The sequence below is a fragment of the Rhodnius prolixus genome, unplaced genomic scaffold (genome assembly GCF_049639745.1).
Source record: "Rhodnius prolixus isolate KJV_2025 unplaced genomic scaffold, Rpr scaffold_3, whole genome shotgun sequence".
In the NCBI taxonomy this organism is placed as follows: domain Eukaryota; kingdom Metazoa; phylum Arthropoda; class Insecta; order Hemiptera; family Reduviidae; genus Rhodnius; species Rhodnius prolixus.
This window is the reverse complement of record NW_027411603.1, coordinates 42,904,266-42,928,785: the sequence shown is the minus strand read 5'-3', so window position 1 is coordinate 42,928,785 and position 24,520 is coordinate 42,904,266. Positions and strand designations below refer to the sequence as shown.

Sequence of the window (24,520 nt, the reverse complement as noted above, 5' to 3'; positions counted from 1 at the left end):
TTTCTTTATTTTTGCAGAGAATATGATTTTATAAGACAACTTGTATGAGACATGAATGATTTTAGAGAATATTGTTTTTGATTGAGCGAGTGAGAGAGAGAGAGACTTCCCTAGTTACTTTAATATCTGCCTACATCAAAACCACCACAAATCGCTTAACGAAATACATACTCTAAATCATTTCTTCAAGTTTAATAAAAATAAAAAACTTACTTTTTCTTTTCAGGTTCAGTTTCTTTTCTAATATCTTCTAAAAGGCATGTCTGAAGTGTTATTTTCATTTCAAGACTTTTATCAGAAAATACATCTAAGGAGAGAAGTATTTCAGATAGCTCCAGTTTACAAAGCCCTTGATTTAGATCTCGAACTGGGGAACTCAAAATCTGTAATGATATTAGCAAAATATAAATACTGATGCGAGAAGAACCAAGAAAAAAATTGATTCCCAAATAAAATTTTCAAAAATACTTACTTCATCACTGTCATTGAACAAAAATAGTTCAATACTGTCTAGAGTAAATCTTGCAGAAGTTTCTTTTCGAACATGTTCTTCTTGACTGAAAAACGCTTGCAGTTTACGCACTGCTTGGTCTTCTTCGGTTTGTGCAGGTGAACCAAAAGCATCACAACTCAATGAAGCCCAATTATTATAGATTTCATCTGAAAATTCAGTTATACATTACTTTAATTGTAGTTGATAATTAGGAGGAATACTTATTAATGTAATTATTGAGGAAATGGATTAGCTCAGTTGAAAAGTGCACTGATTCCCACGCGGAGATCCTAGGTTCAAGTCCAGATATTTTTCCTTCCAGGAAACTTGTTACAGGTCAATGCCCGCTGATGGACCGTGCTGTCTAGGAAAAATGAACATTATCTAGAGGCTAGCATTGCAGAAAAAGGCTCCTGGAGTCAATGACTTGAGATGATGTCGCACCTCAAATTCACCAGAAATCAACAGAGGACAGTGGCTCACAGACTCTACCATTCTTACGCAGTGATTCCGGCTTAAGACCAGCTTGTGGCCCTTGGATTTTGTCTTACTATCACCAACTATATTACAATTAACTGTAAGATAATATTTAGTATTAGTGCACTTTGTTACAAGAGAATACTATCACTAGGCCGTCAACGCTCCAGGAGCCAATGACCTCTCGGTTGACTATGCGGCATAATAATAACTTCTTAGCACCCTTTGCGTTTATGATGATGTTTCTTGGTTGATTCTAGTAGGCGCAGTTTACTTCCGATATTAAAGAATGCTAAGAATATTTCCTTAATTTTAACGAAATATCAACAACTTAAAGAGAAATTTCTTGAAGAAATATGCTCTATTTAATTTTTAAAGGAAGACAAAAAATTTTAATTCGAATGAACAAATATAAAAAATGCAAACTTCTGCAGGGTTCTTGTCTCACACGGTCTCCCAATCTAAATGCATAAACACGTACTAATCCCACAACATATTTACATATTGGTCCAGCAGAAATAGTTGACATGTGCTGAGAATCAATATCGGTTTAGATTAACCACAAGAAAACACCTCACTCTCCACATCACTCATTTAAATTCTTAGAATTACTCTAAAACTGTACATACATTAAAAATGAATGTATTGTCAATAAAAAAAAATCCCCAATATTTTTTATTTTTTCTAAAAAAACACTCTTCCTCCTCTCATTTACACAAATAAAGCATAATACTTACTAAGAAAAGTACCACTGTTGAAATTTTCCAACCATATGCTAATTATTGTAGATAAATCACATTGTCCTATATTAATTCTTACAGTATCTATTACACCCTCTAGTTCGTATAACAAAATTTGTGGATTAGTTTGCGGATATATTCTGCAAGCTGAAGATCTAATTAACATTGTTACAGCTTTCATATCATTGTAATTTACTGCTCTTTTTACATCCATTTTTATACTAAACGGTTCAATTATTGGTTCCTTTAACAAAGATAACTTATTATTATTGACTTATTAAGTTCACAACAAAATAAAAAGAAACCTTCCATCTTATTTTATATTTGATACGAAAGTTTTTCATTTCTATGGAAAACAGCAGTTGCCAGATGCATACAACTAAATATTCAACTGTCACAGTGGAACGAATGATGCTTCAGCCAATAAGGCTACTAATAAAAAAATATGCAAAAACGAAAATCCGTAAATGATCAATGAAATTTTACTGTGAATTGAAAGTGTAAGAGTATGGAAAGATTTCTTTTGTTACCGAACTAATTCATGCGTGAAGGATAATTATATACCTGAGCTTGCAATGTTCCAGTTAAAGTCATGACCGATCTACAAACTTGTATATTATTTAATCTAATCAATATATTGTCAATTACAGGCACTTCTGCAACTTCTACTGGTGCTGATTTTTCCTTAAAAAAATTTTCTATAACCAAATCTCCTAGAAAAAGGATATTGTATTAAAAACAAAAAATTATATAAAAAGAAAAATATTCCTTGAAAAAAATTAATCCTTATTCCACATGGAAAAATGATAAAATTATTCAAGAAATTCATAAGTCAAGAATTACAAAAAAATCAATCGACAGCTGAATCAATCCGCAGTATCACAGACTTATCTCAATTACAAACTTCAATCGTACATAAAAAGAACGTTCATAAGTGATTTTTTGTTTCTTCCAGTGTCCATTGAAACCAGTTAAAATTTATTTCTGTATTTCAGAACAATTATGTTAGTCTACACCTATCTCTACAATTGAGAGAAAAACGAACATGTAGACGCAATGGTTTAGGAGGTATAGGGAGGCTGGCTAAAGCATTAAGAATTAAGTTTCGTAGACGGAGGCGACAAAGCAAAAATAAATATGTTAAATTATTCATTTTAACCATTACATAAAATCATAAAATTTTATTGAATGACTTAAGTAAATACTTAGAACAGGCTAAAGTATTGAATTACCTAAACTAACAATAATAAGATTTGGTGACGACACCTTCTGCGGGAAAAAAAATGACGGAGTATGTACATCCAGAGCTAAATGTAACCTTGTACCGCATGTCTGAAGACTGCTAATTTTCTCTTTACAACTCCTCCCAACAGCATGAAAAAAGGATGATATTAATTCTGGTCTTATAAGTGGTTCTATAAAATTCTGAAAAAAAAAATCACAATCTATAGTACAGTATAATCTGTGGGAAAGACACACTTATTTCCCTTATCAAAAATTGCAGATTTTCTAAAAACCCAGAATTAATAAATACCGTATCAATAAAATCACGAAAAATAACATGGTGTTAGAAAGGATCAAGAAAATTTCAGAAAACTGAAAAAAAATATTCTCATTTCTGAAGTGCATTTTCTTCACACTCAAAACATTAGCAAATTCCTTAAGGGCACATAATAGAAAGCGAACTCTACCGTTCCCTAGAAAAAAAAAGTTGTAGATTTACCTGGGATGCATGGGAATTAAGTTGAAAGGAAATACAGGAAGCCGAGAAAAATTCATTTAACAAGGTGTTAAATTATTCATTTTAACCATTACATAAAATCATAAAATTTTATTGAATGACTTAAGTAAATACTTAGAACAGGCTAAAGTATTGAATTACCTAAACTAACAATGATAACCTTATAGTATCTAATAATCTGCGTTATTTAGAAAAAAATACATAATATAAATGAGAATATGCTCTTTATTTGACAGAAAATTTGAGAATGTTATAATTAATAAGAAAAAATGGTCAATGTTAGGTGATTTTAAATATTACGCTTTTCGTGTAGTTTTTGATGTAAAAATGTAATGCCTATTTTTTCAGGCGGGCTTTACGTCCAACTACCAAATTAGGTGTTGTGGACGGAGGCGACTAGCATATACTTTACTATTAACTTTTTATTTTTAACCATTAAATAAAATTCAAGGTAATATCGTAAAGTTGTCAGGATCGTAATAATTGCACTTACTGGGAGCATAAGAAAAGTAAAAAGCTAGAGTATTAATTACGATTCTTTGGAGCAACCTTATCAAAAATTCTACTTAAACATTTTGAAATATAAAAAACAATAAGATCAAATGACTAATTAATTAAATAGAAGTGTAAATATTTACCTGTAAATCTATTATCATTTTAGTTATCACAACTACGTGCAATCTGCCAATTCGTACTTTTAGACTCCCATCGGATTTCACATCGTCCTTATTAGTTTCAATTTCAACATTTTTATAAAAACGTGGACTATGTCTTATGTATTTAAAATGAATTACTTTTTCATCTTCTACACTTATCACCTGAAACATTTATATGTTCCGATCTTTATTAAAGTAGATTCAATGGAAATAAGATTAATGTATCTATTATCTTCGTTTAGTTCTGAAGGATGGAAAAGTATCCTCGGCAAAGCCCATTACTGTAATAAGTAAACCCTGTGATTTGCTTTAGTAGCAAATCTAGTCAAAATAATTTTTCAACTACATCTCAAATGGATTTCCATTGCTTTCCCAGTCACTGAGTGTTGTAAATAGCCTCTTAGTTAAAGAAAAGGAAAGCGATCACTGCCTAAGCACTTAGAAACTGAATCTTAAACGAGAAGTTATGATTGTAGTTTCCAATTCGTCGAAATGTTCAGTGAGGCAAAATTAAAATAGAATTGGCCTAAAGAGTTCTCCAAATTCTGGACGCAGAATGAACATGATGATGCATTGAAATCACAGGCTCACCATTTTTAGATTTCCAAAACTTCTCAAACACATCTCTTACTTAAAGACTGTGCTGCAGTTAACCATTCATGGCTTAACGCTTTATTAAATCTGATAGGTTCGCCGTTTACCTAAAGCAGTGAGTGATAACCTATAATTCTACATTAGGTTTCAGAAACGTCAGAGGCAGAGCTGCGTCCATCTGCTTGCCAATTTATTAAAGGTACTTAAACTATTTAAACTATATTTTTTCGGTGTTACCTCTTAACAACATTCATTTCACGTTTTAATTTTTTTTTTTAGAGATGCTACAACAGATCGATTAGATTCTAGACAATTAGGTTATCTCTATCAATAAAAATAATTTTTAATAACTGTTAGCCCAAAATATATCAGTATTAATTTAGATGTATAGAAGGCTAAAAGTTTCTTACCTTTGGATACAGTGTCATCTGTGACAAATCATCCACTGTAATCCGAGATATATAAAATTGCAGAACCATTCGTTCATTAGCTTTAAATAAACAGTCGCTCTCCACTCCACAGATCTGTTGGCAAATATTGAAATTTTTAACAATTTAAGGCAACATAAGTAAGACATAACATAACAATTCCTTACCTTTACGTCCATGAAGTCAATATCAGTATCACAAAATTTAAACCATAATTCATGAAGTCTTGTAGAATAGCTAAATTTGGTTGCCCCTGGTGGAATAGGTGTATCATTTTTGAAATTAATTCTATCTTTTAGATCAAGATTTTTTAGTCGATCTAAAATATTTTGTACAATAACAATTTCTCTATTGTTAATCCTAAAACACAGATAAAATTCTATTGATGAGAATGTCTTTTTTTTTAAGGCCAAACAAAGCCTTAAGATTTAGTTCCCTAACAACTCCCTAAAAAATTAATCTTTCTGAGGAAGTATTTCAAAGAAAAAGTTATACTTCTTGATTTTTTTTACAGTAAGGATAAAAAATTTATTAGATACGGTTTCAGCCATTTAGAGATAATCAAGAAAATCTTACAAAAAATCAGTAAATTCACAAACCCTTTGACGAATTTCGGAATATCTACAGGAGTTTAATTCTTTTTATTTTATTTTATTTTGTTAAGCATATAAATATAGCTATTATTTAAAGCCTGAGGGATATGAAATAAGTATTTACGAAACAGAGTGAAAACTCTATTTGGAAAATATGCCTTGATCAGCAAAATGATGCAAAAATCAATAATCAGGGAGTTAAAAATAAAAAAGAAATACAGAATTATGAACATATTACTTTTGAAGAAGATATTGGGCATATTTATTCAATGTTACAAAAGCTTCCCTATGTACTACTACACACGCTGAAGAGAAGTCCAATACCAATGAATGTTCCACATTATGAAAGTGCGTTTTAAAGTCTGGGCAATCTGATCGAACCTTCAAACAAATGAAGAATAAGAAGAAGGTATAATTATACAGATATAATGTGTTACTACTTTAAAATTGTTTGCTGAATCACCTTTAGAATATGAAATAACTTACTATTCTGTACAATAGTGTGGCAACGTCTTTTCCAGTTTCCGTGGCGAACAGTTCAAGATATTCACCCGAGAGGCCGGTATGTAGTTTGTCAATTAATTGTACACTTCCGATTGAGGCTTGCACAGCTGGGCCATATTCCATTATGGCAGCATCAAAACAAATATTTGTAATGCGCAGCATCAGGTACGGTTTGTCTATTCTGTTACAGGATCGACAAAGTTGTATAACGATCTAAAAATAAAATTATTCGCTTAATCTTAACAATTGTTAACTAAAAAAAATAAAATAAAATAAAAAACTCTTGAGTAATTTTGAATAGTAGCATAAATACATATTTAAACGGCAAACAAGCCAAATAATGTGAGCCTATGTGGCTCAGCTAGAAGTTTCATGTTCACAAAATTATTAGGGTCCGACAGAAACCGGGAACTTATTAATAAGGAGTCTTTATAAAAACATTATTTATAGATTTTACTTGAATACATTATTTAAATGTCAATTCCTTGTTTGCTTAATATGTGTAAATTTTTCGGTTAAAAATTACTGGTTATTGACAAACTATTTTTCTGCTGTAGCAGAGGTAGTAAATGTGCGCTACTAATTGGGATCTATTAGCAAACACAATCACTTAGAATTGCACGTTGCGCACTTCACAGACGTCTGATTCGTCAATTAATATTGAAATATGTCAGAGCCAAAAAATCTATTAAATCGCAGTGGCTTTGGTGTACAGTTATTACTGTACCATTCAATTCTAAAGTTATAACTTAAATGACCAAATTTGAGGAATAGATATCCTAAAAAAATAAAGTCTCTGGAGAAAAGTTAGCACCCTATTTTCGTAAAAGTAATTTTCGAGGATTTTCTAGACGATTCTGCAATGGAAATGACAATTTCATTTCTTGAATTTACAATTCAACTTGATGATATAACTTACTTCTCCAACCATAAAACGAAGCAATATATTAATAATATTATTGGGCGAAACGTTATCATCAAATCCAGGAAGATCCACAGTTCTTGCCCATTGTTCAGTCTCTTCGTCACTGTGTTCTACTGAAATAAAACTTCTAAAAAAAAAAGGAGAGAAAGAAATTTTCACTATATTTTACATCAATTGTTTAGTAAATTTTGTGAAAAAAAGCAAATTACTTGTCTACTTGGAGCATAGCTATCTTGGCTGGAGATTTGCTAGATGTTAACGTAGGCTTATTCAATTTGTTCAGTACTGATTCTACTAAAAGATTTTTTATATCATTTAACTGATTTATGCTAGGGTCACACATAAATTCATCATTAGCAAAGTCTGGTGATCTTGAAAGGCAGTTAATAACAGAAGAAGAAACATGCACAGTATTAACGGTTGGTAATGGTAGATTGTCAAGGAAATCCATAAAACTTCCAATTTTTCTATCAGAAATATTCACTTTTAGACTAGTTAATCCTATGTTCAATTTATGCCTGAAATTAATGCACATTTTTTTAAAGTAAATCTTTGCTAAATTGACTAAAAAACAGCTTCATTAAAATTAAAAATATCTTTATAAATAATCTTACCTCGGTAACAGTTTGTACTCAGGTTTTACGCTGTTTGAAAATGCTAATTGGAATTGAAGTTTTGGTAAGAGATGAAACTCTGAATCATTCATTTTTTTGGCATCTCTCCACAGATCTCCTGAAAATATACCTTAATAGAAACAAAGTTGGGTAATAAAATTAATATGCGTTTTCAAAATGTTTCTTATACTGCGCTACTGGAGGATCCCAATACATGTACAATGAGACCCCTCCACACCTTTCAAATAATACTTTCATCAGAGATTTTCGCAAATGAAGAGGTTAGTACTACATCCTCAATGCCTGTTATACAAGGATTCTCTGACAAGTTAAGGAAAGCAATACTTTAGAATACAGGTTTGGAATTACATTTAACAACCAAGAATTTTCAAAGTTAACACTCTCTTGATCAAGCTTCTTTAGATGTCCTCTAATTCGTCATTGCTTCATGAGAAAAACATAATTAGCGTTCGCAGTTTATTTTTGCCAAAAACGTATATGAACTTTAATTTTGGAAGGTTCTGCACAGCAATGTTCCAGATTGCTTCCACGAGAGATCAGTTATTTATGTATAAAATGGTTTGCACTTTTTTCTTATTAACCATTGATCAAGCACATTGCGGAAAAAGTTACTGATTATTTAAAAAATAAAAATTAGAAAAAAGATATGAACATCACTTCTTTTTTTTACTAAAATTTTAGAAGTTCTAAGACTTTTAAACACCAAATTTTTCACTTAATTTTTAAATACATAAGATTATAAAAATGCATATTATACCGAAATGACCTTTAAGAGAAACATCACCCCTTCTCAAAATTAACCAACAACAAGGTCGATACCCAATCATTTTTAAGTCATTAGCTTGAATTATAATCTTTCTTTCTCTGGAGTAGAGGTATTGCTAGAAGAAGAGAGGTATTGAATTGTACTTGACTTTGAACAGGAAATACATGTTTTGAGTATCTCGGAACCGAAAATCGTAGCTAGTAGAAATTTCATAATTCGTTCAAGGCAGCAGTGAATTTACCAAAACTATGATTTTTATTCATAACTACCAATTATATTTTATATTTATAGCAGAAAAATACCTGAATCACAGAATAAAACTTGAATATCCAAAAAATCTAAATGAAATCTATCGTACAGTCTCTCTTCAATCTCCATCTGTGTGGCATCATCCAGATTGATGTTGCTTGGTTGTAATTCAGTTGACACCTTTATATGACCAAGATCAATAATTGATAGGTTTCCTCCTCTAATGTAAAAAGAAAAAAAAAAAAATACAAATAAACAAACAAAATATACAATTTAAAATTAAAAAGTTAGATCACAAAACTATGATTTTTTTTAATTAGTGCAGTGCCTGTTTCCATAATGGTCTTTTCAATATTTCTAATAGGCCCTCAAAATTAATGTCTAAAATATTCTGCCTTTATAATAAAAGTGCTATTGCCCTAACTTGATTTTCTAAGATGTGCGAGTGTTTTGCGCCAGTTATTGTTAAGATAAATGTTTGGTTTAATTAAGGAGGTCTAAATTTCCAATAGAAATTAGCTTACGAAATTATGCGAATTATCACTTTCAAGAATTACAAAATCCACCATATTTTAATAAATCGAGAACAGCTATTTAAAATATCATTAAACACTTGATGAACAATATCATTATGTGTTTTATTTCAACTATACAAGCTCAATTTTAAATGGATAAATTAACAGAACAATTTTTTAAAATTAAATGTAAATCTTAGAAAAGAACTAAAACATTTTTCACTTTATTTTTATATATATTTATTATTTTTCACTTAACAGCTTTCCATCCTTAATGCTAAAGAAGCTCAAAGATTTCCAAAACGAAAGAAGCACAATTAAAAGAATGTTTACAAATCTACTTTTGGCAATTCTCGAAAAAATGATCTTTGCCTGACTTTTAAAAACACTTTTATACTTACTTTTGCAGCGTTCCTAATTCTGGTATAACAAAATAAGGTAATTTTAAATCAAGATTGATATCAAAAGCGCTTGATCGCCGGATAACTTTTCCACATATTGTACTAATTCCATTTACTACCACTTCACTTGAAGATAAAAGAGTCTGCGATAAAGATTTATCGGCTGTTTTTAAAAAACTTATAAATTCTGAAACGGCATGCTGAAAAGAAATAAATAATTATTGTAAATTACAATCAATCACCTTATTAGATACTTTAGATTAACAGCTGAAACTTCAACTCAAAACGAAATTTGCAAGTTTGAAATGTAAAGAAAGCTAAGAACCTAATCATTTGAAAAAATTATTTATAAGCTGATTTTAACATAATTTGTACCTCATGGTAAATAATTTCAATTTGCTCCAAATTGACAGTGAGACCGTAGTCAGCTTCAGAATTTGACGGATTTTTTATAAAATCAATTGACAAGAAATTCGAAGATGTATTTCCTAAAAAAAGAAATAATAATAATAATAAATCAAAAAATAAAGTGGCACAAAAACAACTACTTTGTAGAGAAGACATAACCAATTAGCGCATACAGATAAACATAAACATTTTCTACTACTTTTTAGCGAACACTTTGAATTTCCTTTGTATTTAAGGCGAAAAACTTGTCGCACTCTTATTACACTGCTTCGAGGTTTTCAAAGCGCCATCTTTTTATTAAAAATCATTAAATGTAGATTGGAATCGTCCGTACACAGATGTTGCTGCCTCAGGCCCCTAGCTTATTCCCCCAATAAGAACTTAAGTATAAGAGTTATTCCGTTACTGGAATAATATTTCGTTTAATTAAAAGAGTGCTTTCATGTTTTTAGAGCTTAATACACTATATAACTTCACTATAAAGATAAGTCAAAAGTTCCGCAATTTCACAAGTAAAGCGAATATTTCCAAATTCAATTAAACGTAAAAGAATTGTTCCCGAACCGTTCTTAGCTAATTTTATTTTTAGGATTAACCGTTATTTTGAATACTTCCTTTATCTTTGAACATTTCATAAAAAATTCCAAAACCTTTGGATCTTTACCATTTTAAAATAATTTTTATTACATGAATAGGTTGTTTGAACTGACTGAAATTCCAAGAGGAATTGAACTTGTTCTTAAATTCCGAATCTAGCACTTCCTAGTCATCGACAATTGAAGGCAAGCGTTCCTTTTTTATCATGTTAGCTGGTGCTCCACTTTTTTGGCGACTATACTGCAATATTTCGAATTAAAGATTTCTCTCGTACCTTTCCTAAACAGAAATTTCTTCGGCTCCACCTTGCGTTAGACATTATTTCAATAAAATCTTGAATAATAGAAGTGCGCGAAGTGTACTTTTTTTTCTAAGAACATTTTGATTGTAGATATTTATATTAGCAAATAAGGAGTAACATTTCATTATCCCCATCAAAAACAAAGTTTATGTAAAGGATATTCTTCAAGTTAGAGTAAATAATTTCTATTACCTGTATACAAGCTATCAGCGGTGATTATCGGCACAAGATCATGCTCAACACTGGCTCCCTCTATTAAAAAGCTCTCAACTCTAGCAGATAATTTAAAAGCTCTCGCTGCAGGTCTAGTTTCTATGCTAGCCAAAAACTGAGCCAAACTAAATACTAAAACTTCGTGTCCTCTTTTTAAGAGACTTAACGAACAATTGGCCAAAGTGAAATTGATTTTATGTTCTGGAAAAAAAAACATTAAGTCTGTAAATTCATTAATCAAAACATTTTATGTATATAAACTGTATATGTATATATCGATAAAAAAAAAGAAGATAACTGGAATAATACGTATATATGTACATTAATATATAAACAGAATGATTAATATATTAAAATTCACAAACACAAGCAAGCATTAACCACCAAGGTAGACAAATACTCTAGTATATAATATGAATAATACTGTGTAAATCTGTGAGTGTAAAGGTATGCTAGAATTGCCTGTAGTAACACTATACCCAAAAAGTTACTCAACTATTTCTACGTTAAGCTATAAGGTTTGTGTGAGTTTTAGGGAAGTCCAAGCGAGTTTGTAATATTATGTTGATACCCACAGTTATATTGCTTTGGGATATCTGCAGATACGCAGATGCATCTGAAGATCTGAGTTTACTTTCTCTTATGGGGTTTACTCTAATTTTTACTCTTTTACTGTTTCTAGGTAAGGAAAGTATCGAAATCGAACAAATTTACGTCTTTAAGTTTATACCAGAAATATCCGTATTAAAAATCTCTTTAGATCAAGGCTTTTACAAATGGTCTTCTCTCTCTTTCACACACATACACTGTTATAAGGTAGCCCTACCAACATCAAAATTTAACATTTAACACTATAATTTATCAATTAGTATTGCAATTACCGCCACAGGAGAAAATTAAAAGCATTTCATTTAGCAAAAAAATAATTATACTTCATGGAATAATGGATGAACAAGTGAGATCAGAGAAATCTTAACAACATAATCAAATCAAAGAGAGAATGCATAACACTCTCTGATTATGTAAAGGTATTTATTATTTAACAATGATATACCTATATATTGTTTTGGTTTTTCTAATGTTACTGAATCTCCGGCATAACCTATTGCTTCATATAGTGTAGATTTCTCAGAAGGAGATAACTGCGCCCACAAACCTCTTCCTTTGCCACTCACAACTTGAAGCGCTAAGTATGTTTTGGAATCAAAACCATTTCTCCACCAAAAGTCTTCTCTTTTGTATACGTTTATTTTTTCTGAGTCTTCCTTTAACATCTGTAATTTTTACTCACAATCAAAAAACATCAATCCTACTTAATCCTTATAACCAGGATTCATTAAGTTTTTTTTAAAGTTATATTTAAATAAATCAAATATGTATATTTTAATGTAACAATAATAATTACAGACAGAATATTAATTTAAAAGAACAGAAAATTTTTGGCTATGTTACCGTTGGAAGCGAGTATTAGGGCTTAATTTGCATCTGTAGTAAGTAGATGAAGGAATGCTCCGAGAAAATTATTTACTATTTTTTGGTGAAAATGGCAGAACTGTTTATACGGGGTTAAAAAAGATAAAGTGAATGCCTTTATAAGTTTCTGGAACCAACCGAGAAAAAAAAAGAAGTAAATTAAGACAATACTCGCTTCCAAAGAGTATCCGATCGGCTAATCAGTCAAAACTATCATCAATAATCAATCCATAAAAAAGTGAGAAGAGAGAATTAATAACATTCATGATTGATACATTTTTTGGAAAAGTGTAATTAACTAATTTTACGGCTCAATTGTAAGAATTTTAATTTTTACTATTAAAAAAATCATAATTACCATAATTTTAGTATGTTCTCGAGCAATAATTATATCAGTAATACTTAATAAATCCTCACTTTGCTGTAAGTCAAGTTTTAATTCTGTATCAGTTGGATTCAACAAAGTTTGCTTGTAAATCTCACAATAATTTTTATAATTTGCCCTGAAAAAAAAAATCCTTCAATTGTAATCAATGATAAAAATTTCTTTTAAGTAAGAGAAAGAATTTTTATACCGATGAGCAGCTATTCTGGCCCAAGTGTACGGTCTTATCCTCTGTTCTAATACACTTTCATAAGAATACTTCCACCATAGTTTTGCATTGCCTGACAGACTTTTACCAGGATGGTACTGCAGATATTTTCTGAAAGTTCAGTTTTGCAATTAAGTTGTAGAAACTTTTAAATAAAAGATGAAAATTTTCTACCATAAATATTTCATATAATAACCTTTTTATGTTAATTCTTTCAAAAGATTCAGCCAACTCTATAAGGGCTAAATACTGTAGTCGAGATAGTTGGGTGGCCGCATCTTGTAATACGAAATCCACTAACAATTTAGGTACTCTAGCTTCATTAGATTTATTAATAATCACTTTCATTTTGGCACTGATTGGCTTGATAACTAAAATGTTGATTAAATGTTAAGACGTAATTAATGATGTAAATTTTTTTGCCCTATTATTATTTTTTTCTTAAACTTACTGAATTCAAATTCTTCTCCTTTTACGCTAAATGTTTCTAAACCTCTTTTCATATCATTTCTCCAGGTGTATGGAGCGGCTGAATCTTGGCCAGGATCCTTACCAACTAATTCTGTACATGTTGGGTTACAATAAACAGAAAAAGAATCCAATTTTATCATCTGATACACTGAGGGTAGAGACGGACTGACTGCAGTTGGCTTCCATTTGCTGCATTAAATAACTTGTATAAATAAAGGAATTATAACAATTTCGAATTATTAGTTTACTATCCAAAGGATCTAATAATGCTTCTTGTCCAAACAAATGTAAGAAGCAAAAAAATATACCTCTTATACATCTAGCATTCATCAGCATACATTTAGAGAACTGTGCACTATAGAAAGAAAAAAATCTAGGAGTTGCGCGCCTTCATAGACCACCGCGCTACCATCAAAGCTAATCACTTCCTATTATCATTAATTGAATTGTTAATCTCTGCTTAATATTTTCAATTAAACTAAGTTTATAATTTCTAAGTAAATATTATTTTAATAAGTAATTCAGGTAACAAATGTATAAATTGTACTTAAGACTTCACCGTCAGAATAAAAGTCAAAGCTACAACCTTAAATTTGCTTATATGGTTTAAATATCGTAGAAAATATATAGCTTCAAACATACCATTTATGCAAATAACTTTAGCGGGATTTGAAAAGATTTAATTTATTTAAACATTATAATGCATATAATATCGGATATTGGTTGCCTGAGCAGGTGTTGAAATTCTGGTGGATTAAAAGATTTCTTATAATCGCTTGGTAGGCTGTGAGTTCAATGATTGAATTGAGTTCAGCGACCATTGTAATCATTTTGTTGAATACAGCTATAAGGTGTAGCTTAATGTTGTGCTTGACTAAATCCAAAGGGGTTAAGTTACTTAACCAAAAAATGGATTTTGTAATGTTTGCAAGTAAAATTTACACATACTATTCATTTTATATATCTTTAATAATAAGTTCTGTTTAAATTATTTATCTATCAAAAAAAATTAATAAATAAAATGAACCCCTAAAAAATAATCATTTATCAATTTTTCCATAAAGCCATAAATTTATTATATATTTGTTTATAAAAACCTGTTTGTAGTCTCAATTGAGATACTTTGAAGACATATTCCACAAGCTAATGGTATATCTCTCATTGATGAATCTTCATATCGAATATGGATATTGTGGATGAATACTTGAAGATTGTTCATTATTGTCGTAATTAAATTTTCAATAAATGTAGGCGATTCAGGTGCATCTGAAACAGTTTTATAAAAATAAGCGTAAGAGCAAGAGCCCAAAGTATTTACTTTATACTTGATAGTAATTAATAAGAGTTTGTTTAACACACCGATGGAGCTGATATTTTTCTAAACATTAAGATTCAGTCAAAGAGGAAAAAAAGTTTTATTTCTCCAACGTTTCGATAGTTAGTTTATTTTTGTTAAGTTCATTACATATTTAATGTGCGATGGGTGTAGGTGATTTGTTGATAAGAAAACTGCTTGGAATTGTAAACGTAAGTACCTCTCAAAACTGCTACGGCAGCAAAATACGCTAATGAACCTTGTATATAACGATAAAGAACATAACAAGCACACTACTAGAACTCCAAGTTTAAAATCGTTTAACAAGAGCGTCTTAACTAATAAATTCAGATTTTTTTCTAAATGATATCGAAAATGTTTCTGATTATCACTAAACTTGAATATCTAAAACTGTTCTAATTAGAAGTAAGTGTTGCAATAACGCCAAGTTTTTCAGTAAGGAGTATTTAACGGAAGTATCGGTCGTCCGTTTCAGTTCTCCTTAGTCATTACTCTGTAAGTAATTTAATGCTCATAAGGATCTATTTTCCTCCCTTATAGATTTAAAATAGATGTTCATAAATTTTAAGGAAGGGATAATGCATTCGTTTCTCATAATTCCTTTTTTTTTTGTTCATTCTCGGTTCAGTAAAAGATTGCGGTAGTAACGGTTATGTCACAAATTGGAACATTTAGTGGGACATACAAGGACTTGACGGATTTTCAACAAAGAATTGTACACTAAAGTTAAATGATACTGTGCAAAAAATTCAAAAGAACAAAGGAATAATCATTATTCTTAATAACACTCGACCACACAAACTTTTCAGGACCAGAAAAAATTAAATAGGTAAAGTATCCATAGTCCTGCATTTTCTCGCATTTGTTTTGGTTACTGGTGGAATGTATGAAGAAAATTAGAGGGTCTCAAAAATTTGGCAAATTGTTTCAAACAATGGAAATTATATGTTAAACAAGTAAATATATTAGATAATTAAATTTGTCAACAAATCTTTCGGTCCGAATTGAACATAAGTACCTAAATACATAAGTAGCAACGTTCCTGCCGGTTCTATCTTATAAATTACACAGAGGCTAGACAAATAACTGATATCCAATTGTACATAACATTACCAAATATACCAAAGATCCATATACAAGAGAACCAAAATATGAAATTTAAACAAGATAACAGGAGATTTGTTTTTGTAAACAGTCGCCCTACTTTTTATGTATAACGTATTAAATTTAAAATTTTACCTGAACCTAATAAGTTTCCATTTTCTAGTAATTCTAATTTTCTTTTCTTTGAAGCTCTCATCAATCTTTTCTCTTTTTCAGGATCGTAGCCACGATCAGTTATAGGCGAGGCAATAATATACACTTCCTGTAAAAATTGAAATTAATTTTTATTCTAATTAATTTTATTACTTACTTGAAGTACAAATGATATCTTTAGCATTACCTCTATTTCTATTATTATTGACTGTTTGTTGAAACATCCCCAGGGAATTTTTATTCTAATTCTTCCAATAGTTCCAACTTTAACTTCAAGTGGTAAATCTAACTCATACTAAATAAATAGATATTTGTTTTTAAACAATTATTTTTCATATTTAAATTTCTAAACTATTATTTTAACCTTTGTAGAATATTTACCAACGCATCTGGTTTAACTTTAAGCTCAGACAGCTGAACATCACCGCCAAATATACCAACATTTAAGTTTTCTGTATCTAAATCTTGTATGTATTTGCCTAAATACCGATGGAGAATAGTTGCTACAACTCTTTCAAACATGTTTGTTTTGTTTCCGATGAGGTACCGCTAAAAACAAATCATTTATTTTTTAATTAATAAAATAATATAAAATATCTGTGAAATGCACGAAAAGGATTTATGATTCGCCTTATGACTACGATCATAATCGTATATCATTAAAGCCCATCTAGAGAGCTCACACAAGTTTCCCGGACGGAATCTGAGAGTTAAGGTTCTCTAATGGTGAGAAACTAGAGTTTTTGTCGGTGAGTAAGCAAAATCAGATACAATACACGGATCAGTTGTTTGCAAATTGACGATAACACTGTTAAGTTTGATTCTAGGACGATATCACTGGAGTTAGTGTACAGGCAGGAGATAAGATCCCTGAAGAAGTGGCCAGTCCACCACTTCTCCCATAGGATTCTTTAATAAAAAATATTGATTTTCAAGAATGTTAACTGTGATTAGTCTTGAAAGAGTAAGAAACGAATAAATAAATAAAAATGAACGTTTCAAAAAATGTATTTGCAGAAGGTGGGTGAAAAGAAATTTAAAATGGCACGGCCCTATTAAAAGAAAAGAAGATGGCAAAATGGCAACGGAAATCCTAGACAGGAAAACCGAAAGAGGAAGAAGAAAGGGCAGACCTAAAGAAAAGTGGAAAGATGGCGCCGAGAAATTTCCACGTTCTCGGACTGAAACAAGAGGATATTTGGGATAGGTTCAGATAGACGCTGAAATTATAAGAAAAATCTGGTTAAGGAAAATCTCATTACTGAGGAACTCCTTTAAAAAAACAAAATAAACGAATAAAGTATGGTTTAAAATCGACAACTCAACTGAGCAGACCTGCAGGATACAAATTAGACTAGCGATCTATGTTCAGTAGTACAAACGCGCCACGGTAGCCGAGCTGTTATGTCTGCAAAACTAAGATGAATAGTGGTTCTGGGTTCGATTCTCGTTCTAGAACTTGGATTTTATGTGGTGGGTTAAGAAAAGAAATTTATAGTAACGTACGTTTGCAAGTCGCCTCCGTCCACGACTCCTAATTTGGTAATTGGCCGGAAAAAAGACAATTTTTCACCACTATCTACCTCACCGTTAATGAGAAAGGATGACAGAATCTTTCTATGGAAATAAAATTCTTTTAGCTGTTGATAAAAAAAAAATTATGGACGAATGAAAACTGAAAACCAGCTGAATAGAACAATCTTTTTCCCCCCTTAAACCAAGCACGAGATACAAAAAAAAAATACCTTGGTCCAGGTTTAATTTTATTTTGTCCAAATGAGGAATGCGATGATTCTACCCACACTATTTTTTTGGAATTTAATTTTGATAAATTGTTCAACATTTATTTTAAGCAATAAACAACCTGCAATATTAAATTTTCAACGTCTCTTGCAATGCTTAAGTAAAAATAAAAATTGAGTTTGCCAGACTAGATTTTGAAATGTGAAGTACATTAAAGTGAAAAACTTCTTAGACCCCAAAATTAATTTGACTTAAATTGAAAAATTAAGAGGCAATAATGTTGAAAAATCATTAATGATGTCGTCGTTATCGTACCATTGGATTAGTCACTTCTAATCAGCTTTTAAAGATTGTTGCAAATTTCTTCTATAATAATTATTTTACAGATTACAGCATTAGATTATTTCTAAATATAAAACGCTTATAGTTCTCTGATTTGAGTTACTAAAAAAAAAAAATTATTGCTTTTCCTACCAAACATACTTAATTATCGAACAAAATTATCTAGTTTACAAACACGCATTTGTAGTTTTCATTTGTAGGGTAAATTGATTTTTTGAAATTGTTGATGGGATTTGTCTGTCTTGTTTAGGGAAATTAATTGATTTTGCATTTTAAATGTAAACATATGCTTTTTTTATGGGAGGGGCAAATCAATCGGTTCCTTCATAAATATAATCTTCTTTCTATTATTTATATCATTTATCACATTTGAGTTCTAGAAATTGAAAAAAACATTATAGAGGATAATTTATGGAGAAATGAAATATGTCTCTCTTTCATTGATTTCATGTTAGAATATTTGTTTTGAGAAAGAACATGCAATTTAACCGGAAACCAAATCTAGTTTCAAAAGCTTTTATAAATAAATAAATCTTATTTTAACAAATATAAACGCTGTTCCACCAACTTGGGAGCCACATTAATGTAACTAAGAAAATGCCTTACACTGAGCAAAATCTAAATGTAGACTTCTACCTCTACATTTTTTTTTTTTTTTTTTTTGACATCAATAACGTCCACAATTTGTGCTATTTTTAATTTTCTATCAGCGAAAAACCAAAATAATTTTATACAAAACTCAGTTCATAAACTTTAAATAAACATATATTTAAAAAGTAAAAAATTTGTCACTGACCTAATACAATGGGTGTCTATGACAAAGGTATCGCAGTTTTGGACATACCATACCAGTGTCAGGACTCTGGTGGACTACCTAAGTTCACTGCAGGTTAGGTAGTGGCCATATTGAATCGTATTGATCGCAAAAACCGACCTTGCGCTAACTCTTAACACACATTTACATCTGGCATTCATCTTTGTCACATATATTTTATGAATTATTTTAATTAGATCTGTTCTTGATGACAATAACAGATTACAAGCTGAAAGACTAATGTATAAGTAAACTTAAAGTCTCAGTTTAGGGATTCAATTTCGGTTTTTTGATTAACGTAAGAATTTTCGAATTAGTAAATATACATTGAGCATAAAATAATGAAAGAAATTATGAATTACTTTGCAAAAATTCAATCCATTGATCAATGCAGCACATTAATATATGCTGAAATAAAATTGTAAAAGTGTATGACGCATTTGTGAGGTGAAACATAGAAGAACTTCCGCTTAAGGATTGTTCCCGACACATGAAGTCTGTGTCTTTAAAAGAATGGTTAATATTATACGAAAGAAAATCAGACATTAAAGGGGCATATCTTTTCATGAATTTACAAATTATATCGCTAAAACTATGGTTTAAAAAAAATACAAATGAATGAATGAAGTGTTCAAATAGGACCCTCATCAGATTGCGTACTATATGAACAACACTAGGTCTGATCAAGGTAATACTTTGTGGCAACCTGACACTTGTTGATGTAAGTAAAGAGAACGGAAGAGAACGTCGAGAGCATGTCGTTATGACTTGCAAGGAATACGACGAATCTAGACATTAAAACTGTCCGGTAGGACAGTTGTATAAGGGTTGATCATCAAAAACTGCACGAAAAAGCGTAACGTTGAAAAACACCCAACTTTGACAATTTTTTTCTCTTTTTCTATAAAAGATAAAATTCCCAAATTTTCTTCATAATATAGGGCAAATCCTCCTTTATGACTGTAATTTTTTTGCAACAACCTAGATTTGATAGATTTTGAGAAAAAAGATGCTGAAAATGAGCAAAAACGGCATTTTCAAAAATTGTTCTTGTTCTTGTTCTTCTTGTTGTTGTTGTTACCTTTTTTGTAAACAACGTAGCGCCTAAACGCGTGAACCGATTTTCATGAATGAGGTATCATTCGATTCGGAATTTTATGTAGATGTGCCTTTTGGGGGTCTCGACGCTGTACATGGAATGGGAGAGCAGTTAGCCCCTTTTATGTAAGGCCCCCTCCAAAATTATTATCATTAATTACTCTGTAAATCTTAGCCCGATTTTGATAAAATTTGGTAGGATGACAGGGTTAGGGCTCCCCTACGTAACATTAAAACGACGATCTGCTCTTACACTTGTTAAGGGGAAGTATAGCAATTGTTTCAAATTATCGAAACGTGAACCGATTTTCATGAATGAAGTGTCATTCGAATCGAAATTTTGTACAGATTTGCTCTTTAAAAGTCTCGACGCTGTGCCTCATAAGGAGGGGAGTTTGCCCCACCCAGGTAAGGCCCTTTCTAAAACTATTATTACCAATATTTCTATAACGCTTAGTCCGATTTTGATAAAATTTAGCATGAAGAAGTGATCAAAGCTCCTCTACGTGGCTGTGAAGTGCCATCATGCTCTTACACGTACTAAGAGGAAGTACTGCAATCGTTAAAATTATCAATGAGTGAACCGATTTACATGAATGAATTGTCGTTCGATTCAAAATCTTTGCCTCTTTGCCTTTTAGGGAGAAGTACTGTAATCGCAGTTTATTTTTCTTACTTCTCTTAAAGGGAAGAACTGAAATCGCAGTTTAATTTTGCTATTTACGTACAAATACCTTCCTATTTTATTCAAAATGCTTTCTCAAAAAAATTGTTATTGAGGATGGTTTGGGGACCGCAACTATAATCATTCTTTAAAAAGATCTCTCCAGTGGTAGTAACTCCGACTTAACACCTTTTCATGATATAATGAATGACATAATGATACAATTAAAATTTATTATTCCCAATTTTAATAAAATCTGTAAAGCAGATATGTAACTTTGAAGAACATACAAAAAGGAAAATCTATCCAAAAGGTACAAAAATCTCTTTAACAAAAACTTACAGTTTAAAATGTTAAGTATAAGGGTTGATTAAACGCCAAAAGGTACACAAATCAGCAAGTACCCAACATTTCATTAATACTTCATTAATATTTAAGTAATTCTACTGCATTAATTTTCATTAATATTTTTTTAAATTTATTAGATGTTTCACAGACCCTTATGCTGGCCAGTTCATTCATTTTCTTTTTCTTTTTTTTATGATTTAAATCGCTTCAACATCTAAGGTTATTGGCGCCCGGAGCTTTTTTCAGTGCACTGCCGGCCTCCGGACAGTGTTCTCTCGTTACAGACAACACTGTCCATTACCCGGACAGTGAGCTGTAAGAAGCTCTTAGAAAGAGAAAATCTAAGGGTCTGCAGCTGGATTCGAACCCGGAACCTCCACGTGGGAATCCAATACGCTAACCGCATAGCTAATCCCTTCCCTTTGTTCATTCATAATATTTTATTTTTTTGTTCTAATTATGATAAAATTTATATTATATCTTCATAATTAAATAGGTACTTTATTTTAGCTTTATTCCAAATTATTCTTCTGATTTATCTTTATTATGCTCTTTATTCTGAGTAGTCACATGTATGTACGAGTATGTACATGCACGTTAAAGTAGAAAAAGACTAAGTAGAGTCGGCTACTATTTAAATTTGAATCACGGATTTAAAACAATATTTCAGTCTAGAATTCGTCTTTCCGAAGTATTTGTGAGCACAAATAACGCGTAGGTAATATCAAGTAAATTATTCAACAATAATTATTCATTTCTCAATTGTAATTTAATGTAGTCCCTCTAATTTTACTTATAGTAAAATACTGGAATAATTATGTTAGCTGTCATAAAAATATGCATATCTTATTTATCTTATATTCCAAATATATAATACTGTGGGAAGACCTAGATTGAGAATGTAATTGAAGAAAACTATATTATTTTCTATAAAGCCAGATTAATTATTACCTATTATTATAAACGTTTGACTACTTCATAAAATAACAATTACTTTAATCGAAGAATTAACTTAAACCAACGATTTTTATTTAAAAATAAAAATAAATAAATGAAATCATTGATGAATGTTGGTGTAAGCATTTTTTTAAAAAAGTTTTTGAATTTTCTAGCCTCATATTTTTTTTTTATTTTTTTTAATAAAGTTTTTCTTTTTAACCTGTGATTAATAGTTTGTTGATTAGATATTACAGTCAATCTAAGTTAAATGGTGTTCTACTTGAACAAATATTTTGTAGATTAAAATGGCCAGCATAAGGGTCTGTGAAACATCTAATAAATTCAAAAAAATATTAATGAAAATTAATGCAGTAGAATTACTTAAATATTAATGAAGTATTAATGAAATGTTGGGTACTTGCTGATTTGTGTACCTTTTGGCGTTTAATCAACCCTTATACTTAACATTTTAAACTGTTCTAGACATGTATAAGATATATTTAATCAATTTACAAAACTGACCGACATGCTGATGGTAGCAATAACGACTTCAAAGTAACACACCAATTTGTTAAAATTATAAATTTAATTAAAAAATACATCCTCCATTCAAACCAATACTATCAACCCTGTGTGCTCCTATAACCTACAAACTAATGTGAAATATAGTATATTTAGAAAGTGGCAGCAACAGTCGGATAGCGTAAACGAAAAACTAAGATATAAGTACGAAATTCAGCAGCTGAGAATCATCGTGAATCTTAATATAGACAAGATTTAGGTTTGGGTATTCACGTGAGATAAATGGGTTCCCTTTCACAGGTATTAGAAGGCCGAGGTATTCGTGGTGCCGAGAAAGATTACATTTGTTACAAGTGTTGAAAGGTGCCTGGTTCTGCAAATGCCAATACAGAGAGCTTAATTCAGAGAGCTTTCAGGCCTACCACATAATTTGCTCGCGATATTACAAGAAGAGTCTTACTAGCCCACTTCATGAAGAAATTTTTTTTTTTTCACCATAAAATTTAGAATTAGGTTTAGATTAATTTCAATCAGAAGAAAGAGGAATGTAATAATATTGTAATTACTGGCGTGCTTGTATTTATTAGAAAATTATAGTTAGTAGAAAGATAACTAGTAAGAATTTGTACAAATACTGCGCATAGATCGCTAACTTGAATTATTTTAATAGGGTTTAAGGCACCACGGTAGCCGAGCGGGTTAAGAGGCGAAACCTGCAAAGCTAATATGCATTGTGGTACTGGGTTCGATTCCCGGTCTTGGCCTTGGATTTTATTTAATGGTTAAATGAGAAATAGTAAATTACGTTTGCTAGTCGCCTCCGTCCACGACACCTAGTAAATGGTAGTTGGACGTTAAGCCCCGCCTGAAAAAATTGGCGATTAAAAAAAAATAGGGTTTAGGATTATTCCTACGAAATTGTTAAGAATTTAGGCATTTGAGGGAGAAGGAATATTTAGAAAAGTACTTTCCCAATGCAAGAACATCAAAATAATACGTCAATCTAGTTATTCATAACAAATGCAGGAACCTATTTAAATCTAAACTGAAAAAATGCTTGAAGAAATATATACAAGTATTTGCTTGTTAACATAGCTCAAGAAGATTATCAGCCATTCCAAACATATTTGGATGCACAGGGAGGCATAAGTAAGGATACCGCACTCCTCCTTTATCAATTATTTTGATTAACTAAGCGAGGACATGTGGATGGACTGCTTGAGGCTCTACCACACTTTTCTTTTCTGGCCAAGGTGCTATGGCAGCCATAGCCAAAAAGGCAGAACAAAAGAATGCCAACCTAACTGTGTATGGCCTGGGTCGAGGTGATTAAAACTTTTGGAGTGATAGTGACTACAGTTGTCGACGCACCAAGTATATATATATAGAGTGGGAGGAGAGGGAGAGAAAGCATATTTATTCTGTTATTGATAGCTATTCATAGTTTTATAAAAGCTGGCAGGCGCCTTTAGTTTCACAAATGCTTTTTTTAATTAAGAGCTCAATTGAAAATTATTAATAAGTAGAGACTAATATCATAGAAATTTCTGGCAATATGAAGTTTTCATTATGACGACCAAGCTAAATGAAAAAAATAAATAAATAAAAGCAAATTTTAAATCCGTAAGAATTGCTTCAACAATGAAAATTTCGGAAATGGATTTTTTTTTTAATTCTATTTAAA

At 30.8% G+C, this 24,520-nt stretch overlaps 1 protein-coding gene across 4 annotated transcripts in view; it reads right to left on the bottom strand.

The window, feature by feature from the left end:
- LOC141452877 (intermembrane lipid transfer protein VPS13A-like) overlaps positions 1–24,520 on the bottom strand; it is a 66,256-nt gene that overhangs the window by 39,884 nt on the left and 1,852 nt on the right. For 3 of the 4 annotated variants that reach the window (XM_074125377.1, XM_074125379.1, XM_074125378.1), the window contains exons 3-28: positions 16,748–16,915; positions 16,554–16,661; positions 16,349–16,475; positions 14,871–15,039; positions 13,754–13,962; positions 13,499–13,673; positions 13,285–13,413; positions 13,068–13,212; positions 12,291–12,510; positions 11,216–11,437; positions 10,093–10,205; positions 9,718–9,917; positions 8,855–9,021; positions 7,766–7,883; positions 7,361–7,669; positions 7,146–7,278; positions 6,209–6,439; positions 5,961–6,103; positions 5,297–5,489; positions 5,112–5,225; positions 4,090–4,269; positions 2,943–3,135; positions 2,275–2,423; positions 1,708–1,954; positions 473–660; positions 214–383 (exon numbers count right to left, since the gene is read on the bottom strand). In XM_074125377.1, coding sequence (XP_073981478.1) covers positions 214–383; positions 473–660; positions 1,708–1,954; positions 2,275–2,423; positions 2,943–3,135; positions 4,090–4,269; positions 5,112–5,225; positions 5,297–5,489; positions 5,961–6,103; positions 6,209–6,439; positions 7,146–7,278; positions 7,361–7,669; positions 7,766–7,883; positions 8,855–9,021; positions 9,718–9,917; positions 10,093–10,205; positions 11,216–11,437; positions 12,291–12,510; positions 13,068–13,212; positions 13,285–13,413; positions 13,499–13,673; positions 13,754–13,962; positions 14,871–15,039; positions 16,349–16,475; positions 16,554–16,661; positions 16,748–16,915 — 4,520 coding nt within the window. Of the gene's footprint in view, positions 1–213; positions 384–472; positions 661–1,707; positions 1,955–2,274; positions 2,424–2,942; positions 3,136–4,089; positions 4,270–5,111; positions 5,226–5,296; positions 5,490–5,960; positions 6,104–6,208; positions 6,440–7,145; positions 7,279–7,360; positions 7,670–7,765; positions 7,884–8,854; positions 9,022–9,717; positions 9,918–10,092; positions 10,206–11,215; positions 11,438–12,290; positions 12,511–13,067; positions 13,213–13,284; positions 13,414–13,498; positions 13,674–13,753; positions 13,963–14,870; positions 15,040–16,348; positions 16,476–16,553; positions 16,662–16,747; positions 16,916–19,247; positions 19,371–24,520 lie in introns of those variants that run through there. The other variant, XM_074125380.1, reaches the window with a different exon arrangement.